At 40.1% G+C, this 10079-nt stretch overlaps 1 protein-coding gene across 1 annotated transcript; it reads left to right on the forward strand.

Annotated features, from left to right (window-relative positions):
* Positions 1–209: 209 nt before the first annotated feature.
* Positions 210–8463, forward strand: tectb (tectorin beta). The gene is made up of 9 exons (XM_061230408.1): positions 210–276; positions 1180–1370; positions 2064–2215; positions 2326–2398; positions 2801–2904; positions 4181–4264; positions 4601–4763; positions 7073–7151; positions 8390–8463. Exons 1-9 carry the CDS (start codon positions 210–212, stop codon positions 8461–8463), a joined length of 987 nt encoding a protein of 328 aa, XP_061086392.1.
* The last annotated feature ends 1616 nt before the right edge of the window (positions 8464–10079 follow it).

Genomic DNA, 10079 nt, shown 5'->3' on the forward strand with positions numbered 1-10079 from the left:
GCCACCCATGTGGAGTAGCAGTGAGAGCACTGAACTCTGATTGAGAGTTTGGTGTTGGTTGAACTGCTTTTGACGTCTTCAATAAGGTGTACGTATATTGCAGCGGTTGTGTACTTCTCAGTGCATAAGTACCGTGAGAACCACCAAAATATATATATTTTTCATACAACAAAGTAATTTTGGTCTCGTGCTTCTTTGCAGGACACAAAATGGCTGCCGTCAGCGTATTAATGGTGCTCCTTCCTGCTGTGTGGGCCTGTACTCCACAGAAAGCAGGCAAGTATTTTGACATACTGCAGGTGCGTAAAGCAAAAAATCTGCAGTAAATGAAGGAGCAGGTCTGCCAGCACAATTGCCAGCACAATTTCTACATGAAGCTCTCAATTAAAACCTACCTTTTTATGCCTCTCACTCTGAACCTTCTCCCCACCCTTAGCTTTACTCTGCTGCTCATATTAATTTTATTGTATTTACTCACCTGTATTTACATTACTGGCTGTATGCACAGTCATTGTATCTATGAGCATTGCTATATTCCATTTAAAGTGGACAAGATAGGTATTATGCAAATAAATTATTCATTTATGTATTATTGAATTAGGCAGCACGGATGGTGCAGTGGGTAGCACTGCCGCCTCACAGCAAGGAGGTTCTGGGTTCGAATCCTGGTCGGCCGGGGCCTCTCTGTGTGGAATTTGCATGTCCTCCCCGTGTTCCTCCCCGTGTTCCTCCCACAGTCCAAAGACATGCAGGTTAGGCTGATTGGAGAGTCTAAATTGCCCATAGGTATGAGTGTGTGAGTGAATGGTGTGTGTGCCCTGCGATGGACTGGCGACCTCTCCAGGGTGTATTCCTGCCTTTCGCCCAATGTATGCTGGGATAGGCTCCAGCCCCCCTGCGACCCTGTTCAGGATAAGTGGGTAGGGTAATGAATGAATGAATTATTGAATTAATATACATATAATTACGTAGATTCAGCCTTGAATTGGATTCCAGAAAGTATCATGGCAAAAGCATCGTGGTCACATAAGTCACAAGGCTTTATTAAGCCATGTTCAAGTTTTTTTCATTGGATAAACTTGACATTTGTATTTCCAATTTTTTATACCATTTTTTTCAGGATCACATTGGATCAATTGTTTAGGTTTATTTGAATGAATGCTTATTGTTTCTTTGCAGATTACATTATGATCTCTTGTTTTCCCAACACCATCATTGCCAACCTGCCCGAGTGTCCATATGGCTGGGAGATAGAGCACTTGTCTCTAGGGGGGTTGTGCTACAGCGGGGTCCACATTCTGGGGTACTATCGTTTCGCCATTCCTGATCTGACCCCCAAAAACCACTCCTACTGTGGGACATTTTCAGAGGTGAGATACCCCTATTTCAGGATGAGGTCAAAGGTTGGATAACTGACTTACCAGAACTACTAATACAGCAACTCACAGTGAAAGGCAAGATAATCCTTTCAGAGAGATATACTGTGCATCTGTAGATCGCTGCAAGCAGCTGACCAGATTTGCTTAAAACAAAAAAGCAAATGAAAGGCAGACCTTCTCATTGAGGGCAGAACATTCATAATAAAATGTCTGATGTTAATTCAGCTCCCATGTGGACCATATTTGCCCTGTACCAATTGATTAATTTAACACTGAACAGTTAACTGTGTACCAAATGAAGGAACCAGTGGTCCTAACTCCTGGTCCTGGAGAGCCGCAGGGCGTGCTGGCTTTTGTCATTTGTCATTACTTACTTGGTCAATTAAAGCTGTTACTCACCTCTTTCTTGGGTCTGAATTGGTTATATTAAGGCGAAAAGGAAAACCAGTACACCCTGCGGTACACAGTACACAGTAAAATGGTCAGTGTTAAATGAATCGACTGATATAGGGTACATATGGTCCGTCTTGGAGTTAACACTGGACATTTTACTATGAATGTGCTGTCCTCAATATGATATCGAGGAAGCATAGATGTAGGCCTACTTATAGAACAAAAAACCTTACCGGCAAACTCTTCCAAGTCCCAATTCCCATTACCTGTCATTGTGCTTCCTTTTTTCAGTACTTGGGAGGTAAGGACCCCAAATACGTGTTCTTTAACTCAATAGTGTCCAACGACACCTCCCTGACAATCAGGAACCAGCCTGTCAACTACACCTTCAGCTGCACATACAGAGCAGCGTACCTGGTGAACAACGCAGTGTTTAGCCAAAGGTAAGACCTGCAGGCAGAGCTGCCTGACCGGCACCTTCACATCATGGAGAGCGCATGCTATCTGACTGGCCGACTGGCAGTGTTTCTACTAACACCTTTGCTTTTTCCAGAGTGGCAACGGTTTATGTCAACAACGGGAGTATAGGTTCATTTAAATCTCAGTTGTCTATGAACGTGTTCACTGTGAGTATTGCAACATTGCCCGTTATTAATAGCACCTCTCTAATTTCTTTGTTATTCTTGTGTTTGTAATCTGAAATCAATGCATTCATCTCGTTTTCTGTGCGGTCTGAAATAGGTTCATTCAAAAACTGTGTGTGTATGTTATGGGTTAGATTTTTTTCATTTTTTAAACCAGATGGTTAATATCACATGAATCACTCGAATCCATTGTGAGATTAATCAAATCATAATGTAATGTAAAACTCTGCTGACCTCTAATGGAGATACCGAAGTACTGCAATACCTGCGTTTCTTTGCTTTATGTTCAGTAGGAGTTTGATTACTGAAGAGGATTATTTATACAATAGTTTTCAGCACTTGCGTGTGTTCAGTAGGATCTTAACTACATTTTTATTTTTAAAGAATTCTAAGTACCTGTACACTAAGGACGCGCCCTATGTGATCGACACATCAGAGATTGGCTCTGAGGTTTTTATTGGGATTGAAGCAAAGGGACTGAGCACCAGGTGGGCAATTACAGGCTCCTGATCAGACATTAGCCTGTATGACCTCCTTTCACAGGCACATGTTCAACATGTGAAACAAGCATAATATGCTGATGATGTAAATAGGCAGAAATGCACACAGCACACATGAGATATGATATGATATACAGTCCCTTCCAAAAGTATTGAAACAGCAGGGCCTTTGTTTTTGCAATACACTGAATACATTTTGGGTTGATATTAAAAGATGAACACGAGACAAGAGTTCAGCTTTTATTTCCTAATATTTACACCTAGATGTGTTAAACTACTTAGAACATAGCACATTTGGTATCAGAGCACCCAATTTTTAGGTGCAATTGTGTGCAAGGTGATATGTTCTAAGTAACAGATCTAGAAATCTATATCTGAAATTCGGATCTGTCATCTTAAGTACATATTTTGACCTCAAACTCAATTGTCTTCAGTGTATAGCAAAAACAAAGGAATTGACCTTGCTGTTCCAATACTTTTGGAGGGGACCATAGGTATGGAACTTACACATCTCAGTATTCTCTGAGTTCAGTCACTTTATCTGTCTCAGGTTAACCATAAACGATATTGCATCGATGCTGAAAAAATGGATATATTGTAGGTTACACTGAAGGTTATATGAATTTGCCTTAACTAATTTAGTTTACTACAGTTAACTAACTACTGAGAGGTCAATATGTATGGTTTATGTATTTGCACATCATCAATTCATTAGTAAATGCCAATTAATTAGTTAATGGACAAACCATTAATTAATTATAATAAGTTAATGGTTAACTAATTATAAGTTTGTCCTCTTGGTTGCTACTCTATACATATTAATGTAACTAATACATTAGTTAGTAGTAAGAAAATACATTAACTCATGAAAAGTTTGGGGAGACATGGCTCAGGCAGTAAGAGCAGTCGTCTGGCAGTTGGAGGGTTGCTGGGTCGATCCCCCGCCCGAGCTGTGTCGAAGTGTCCCTGAGCAAGACACCTAACCCCCAAATGCTCCTGACGAGCTGGTCGGTGCCTTGCATGGCAGCCAGTCGCCGTCGGTGTGTGAGTGTGTGTATGAATGGGTGAATGAGAAGCATCAATTGTACAGCACTTTGGATAAAGGTGCTATACAAATGCCAACCAAAAGTTAATTGAATACTTTATTAATACATTTGTACATCAATTAATTAATGTTAGCAAATAATGAATCAATTCATGTAGCTTATTGTAAAGTGTGACCAACTAAATAAACTAAAGTAATCACAGACTTCTGTATTTTCAGATTCAAACTTGTGATTACCAATTGCTGGGCCACCCCTTCACCGTACTCCACTGACAGGAAGAGGTGGAGCCTCATAATCAACAGGTATACAGTTTCTTCCTGATCTTAGTCTGTCAATCTGAACATTACAGGTTCAGAAAGTAAAAGTCCTCCCCAGTATTTTGTTCCTACCCCTGGATTTGCTCATTTGCAGACTTTTTCATCCAGACAGAAGAACCAATAAGTGAATCAGCTGGTTCATGGGTGAAAGAAACTCATGGCAGGACTGTTTCTGTCTCCTGGACTTTCCACCTCTGGATATTAGACACTCAATAAAACCTGTTAACATGCATTTTTGAACGTGCCAATATAAGTTCAAAGATGTATGTGGAAGAATATGACGGATGATGGAGCATATACACGCAAAATCTTTTTTTTTAGCTGTTCGACAGATAACACAGTGGTCATCTTCGAGAACGCCAAAGACAGCAAGTCCCTGTTCAAGTTCCACTCCTTCCGCTTTCAACGTTTGGAGAAGGTGTCTACGGTCTGGCTTCACTGTGAAGTGCATATTTGCGACAGTGAAAAACTCCACTGCCAACCAGTAAGTGCAAAAAAAACACTGATACAGCTGTTGAATTGGGAAGGAAAACTCAGCCTTGTCTTATCATAAAGAAGCAATTCAGCCAGTTTTAAATTACACAGGATATGTTCATTTCCTTGTGCTTGTAGTTAGGGGGCTGTGCATAAAGGCCCAGCTCAGATCTTCCTAAACTACCATGGTTCCTACCAACCAAATAACCAGGCAACGAACAACAATATTATACATCAGCCAAAAGGGTGCTTGTGTAAGTATTTCACAATACCTGCCAACCATCTCCAGAACAATACTTCACCAACACATTAATCACCCATCCAACCAATGCACTGAACAGGAAAACACTTTGCACTTGATCCAGTTATAAGGGTCTTTATTTCTGACAAAGGCAACAATGTACAAATAAATAAATAAATAAATACAGAGATCCTTTATACCCTCCCAGAGATGCTGGGCATCTGTGTGTGTCAGTACAAGGACAACCACCTCATTAGGTAGAAAAGTAAAACTTTTTTTTTACTTTATTGCTTAAGGCCGGTAGGGAGATTCTGGCTCGTTATACTGTATATTGGCATCTGACTCACAAGGTTACTCGGCCAGCCCTTATCGGATAGAAGATACCAAGAGAAGTTGAATAGCACAGAACACGTCAGTTTATATAACCTGCAAAATAAAATAGAATAATATGGATAAAATTATTTTAACCCTTCACTGCAATCATGGATCATTGAAGAGCAGAGTTTAATATGTCCATGTGTGTATTTAATAATAATAACTATTTGCTATTTAGCTACTCTTTTATCCAAAGTGACTTACAGTTGATTACACTAGGCAAGGGACAATCCCTCCTGGAGCAATGTGTGGTTAAGGGCCTTGCCCAACAACTTTGTGGATCTTATCGTGGCTACACAGGGACTTCAGCCACCAAGTGTAGCTTCCAGGTCCCAGTCATGTACCTTAGCCACTAGGATACACGCTGCCCTATACATCAATCCTATATGTGTGCAAGTGTGCCTCGAGTATATACTGTATTTGTGTTCATGATTACATGAGTGTTTATATGTGCATGTACAAGTAACTGCCAAAAAAAGGAAACACCAACCATACCTCACTGTAAGAACCATGTTCTCAGTGGTCTGTTCCTGAAAAATCTGCATGCTCATGGGATTTGCTGATATTTGTGGTCATCTGATTCAGAGTTCGTCTGTTGCTCACCTGGGGCTCGTTTCACCGAATTTGCGCCGTGCGAGCTGAGATCTGCCAGATACGAAAGATTTATCCTGCTCTTTTTGGAGTGTTTCATGTAGAAATCGAAATTGCGAGCCATGAACGCAGGTCGCAAGCGCGTTCATGTAGGAAATCGGTAAGTCGGCTATCATTCTCATTCGCCTGCACTCCATATGAAGAGCAACTTCAACCGTGGGAAGATTAGTGCGATGTAACAGCCGAATTCTAGAACCGCTGACGGTTATTGGAAATATTTTATAACTTACGTGCGAAAGGGTTAAAAGGATTAAAATGACTTAATGATCACTATATACCTGGATAAATCCTGCCTGTCTGAAAGGCTTCTGTCAGAGCAATGTCTCATAGCTTACAATTTCTTAGGAAACCTGAAACTAAGATAAAAACGTTTATTAATGCTATTCATAGCTGATGTATTATTTAGGCTACTAAGCAGATAGATTTTTCCAGTATCATCCGTACTGCAAAGCATAATTAAACAAACTGTCAATTTATTGACCTGCTGCCTGGATCGCAAGCAACTCCGGGCCGGATCTGTCTCGGTACCGGCTGACTTCGGGCCAGGTCTAACGCTGTGAACCAATACAGTTAAATGCAGTGAACAAACGATGAACCGAGTATCATATGTGACTTATGTGCGTACTTTCCGGAAATGCAAGTGAACGAACGAGTGAGCCAAACGAACAAATATTTTGAACGAACGGAGCCAAAAGATCTGGCTCACCTCACTAGAAACGAGCCCCTGGCCAGCAGTCTTAGTCACTGATGCCCCTGCCAAACATGCCCCAACAACCACCCCTCTACACTGAGATAACTGTCGCCAAAATAATAGCCAACTCGGCCTAGCCAGCATTAATACACAACTTTGAGCATGCTGCAATGTAATTTTGCTAATGAACTCATTACCCGTAGAAGTAGTGGTAATTATACTGTTTTCAATATACATTATGTCCTCATTTACTGAAGGGTTTCCTTAATTTCAATTACCTGTACATACATTGACAGATGTGTGTTTGTAATAATATACTGTATAAACATCTTTTTTCAAAAGTATATATATATTTTTAAAGGCTCCGTGCACTGCAAGACATGCAACATTAGAATCAGATGCAAGTGGTGGCATCCTGACCACAGAGTTTCAAATTAAAGGTACAATTTTGAACTTTTTTTTTTTTTTTTACAATCATAAACTGACAAGATGTAGCAATTGCTGGGTGACTCCTGTTAAGGTGTCATTTTCCTGCATGGATGGGACCACAGTTTGAATTACATGGGACCCAGGGGGAACCCTGGCTCCATGTAAGTCTCCCCAAACGCAATACAAGTATTCCCCAATCTCCCTAGTACCCCGATTACATTGCATTACAGTTATTTAGCTGATGCATTTATCCAAAGTGAGCACTACAGTAGATTAGGCTAAGTAGGGGTCAACCCCCCTGGAGCAATGTGGGGTTAAGGGCCTTGTTCAATGGCCCACACTGGGGTTTGAACCACCAACCTTCTGGGTCCCAGTGAAGCAACTTAGCCACTAGGCTATAGGCTCCCACCCCCCATTCCCCAAACCCCCCCCCACCCCAACCCTGGATGGGACTCAATGCCCAGATTTGAATCCAGACTCTGCCAGTGCTGAGTGGCTGGTAGTCCCGGCAGGGTGATGCATACTCGGCATTAGCATTGTGTTATGTAGGGTTCAGTCAGCCAGGATCTGCACGTCACTGCTCTCTAACAAGATATGTCTTCCTCTGACTCACGTCTGTGCAAGCGTGGCTGCAGTGTCAAAAAGAAGCAGCCAGCGACATCACATCCTTTGGGGGAGGGCGTGCTCATCTACCCCGCAACACGAGTATGGCAGTATGCGATTGGGCATTCCAAATTGGGGAGAACATGGGGGAAATGCCTAAAACTGAAAACAGGTGTGACTACCTCAAAGCACATGTCAATAAAAAGACATTAACTGTGTTTTTTTTAAACCCTGTGTAGCTGAGGGCTCATCCGGTCACAGGCACCACACAGGTAACTATACCCAGAGCACTTAACACAATATTGTATGGAAATGTACAAAGATATAATCATGAGAGTATAGGTGAGCACAATATTTAGTTCTGTAATTAAACTACATGCACAGGGGTGCCTCATCATGTGCCATGATGAAAACCAGTGTATGCTGGTTTTCATTCCAAACTACACCACCTGATTTCACACTAGCTAGTTCCCTCCTATCTGGTTGATGGTGAGTTAATTCGTGTGAAATCAGCAGGTGTAGTGACAGATTGGAATGAAAACCTGGATACTCTTGGCCCTCCATGGCATGTGATCAGACACCCCTGTCCAACATAATATCAAGTGTCACTGAGAGCATCGGTGTTTTGTCTACTCCCCTACCACAGGCATCTGGCTGTGTCTGCTGAGTTTATTGGTGGTGAATGCCTTATTGGGGTGTCTTCACTTACCAAATGCATAAGGAAGACCTGCTTATTGCACCTGGGCAGCACACCTGGACATCTCACCTGCTCCTCACACCTGTATGTGTGGAAAACTGCTCATCAGGCTGGGTCAACAAACCTGCTCATCTCATTCTTTCTCTTTTATACATTAAAGGTGTGCACGCACATACACACACACAGGAACCTGCAGTAAATGTTATTGCCCAGTGGGAATAATACAATTTTGTCGCAGGCCTGGGAATTTCACCTGGCCGCCCTGCACACACACGCACACACACAAACACATATTGAAAAGTATACAGTACACATACACAAATAATCACACCAAACCTTGGTCAAATACTGTATGTATTGAAATAAATGTGCTTCAAATATGCTTTAAAAAAATCCTCTTGAAATACATTTGTAATATGTATTTGGAAATAGATATGGGAAATAAATGAATTTGAAAATATTTGAAATTGAAAATATTTGATTCGTAAAAACTATGTCATTTGCAGTTACAAAATTGTGGATTTTTTGGTTGTATGGATTTATGTAAAATAACAACATGTCATTGATTGTTTTTTCATTTTTTTTTCATTTTGGTAATTCTTTCAGTAAAAGGTTCTTCAATAAAACGTGCAGGATTCATCCCAATACTTTTCAAAGTTTATTGGCAAATTAGACAATTATCCATTTTATAGATTTCAAAATTAGTCAGCAGGAAAAATAAAATATATATTTTTAAATGTTAAATCTCATGAATGATTGGAAATGACCGACATTCTTGGGCATAATAATTTATCAAGGTATTTGTATTTTAAAAAGGGGGGAGAAAGGAAATTAAAAACTGTGAACAGAATGATTGTTACTCAAAAAATGGTCACTACCAGGTTAGTACATTTCTGAACGTTAGAAAGGTATTAGTAGTAATATGACACATTTCATGAATGACAGGTTAGTTGTTTTTTTCAAAGCAGGTTAGTAACGTAGGGTTCACTACGTTACTACAAGAAAAAAATAAAAAGCAGGCTAGTAAGAACGCTGCAAGGCGTTACGAGTCCTGATACCTATCACTCCCTAAAACACTCCACGGCTCTCCACTGCATTAATGTTTAAAAATATTTGATAGATTTTTGGATTTCATAATTATAAATACTTCCAGTATAAAGCATTTGTTTGAACTTTTGACCAATGTATTTGGAATTTGGAATCAATTTTTCAAAGTAACATTTTCAAATGTAAATACTTGTGAATTCGACCCGAGTCTGACAAGGGTATGCACACTTACATGCATATACACACAACTAGTATAATAATTTTACCCACCAGTTCTCCTGCACATTTTGAACCCTCTCATTATGGAAATAAATGTGGAATAAATATAGCATATAGATTCAATGGTACATTTCATAATAGCTATTCATATTTGTAACAGAGAAAATTGCTGTTATATATTATCTATAAATATTCAGCTAAAAAACTGATCACATTTTGAAAACAAGGAGAGATATTCCTTCATTTTAATTGTACATTTTATAGGAGAAAAATAAATAAGTACATTGAAAACTAAATATGAGAAAAGTGCTCAGGAAATGTTTCGAGATATAGTCAGATCTACTCCTGAAGAAAGGGATTTCACTCTTATTCA

This window comes from Conger conger, chromosome 2 (assembly GCF_963514075.1).
Source record: "Conger conger chromosome 2, fConCon1.1, whole genome shotgun sequence".
Lineage (NCBI taxonomy): Eukaryota > Metazoa > Chordata > Actinopteri > Anguilliformes > Congridae > Conger > Conger conger.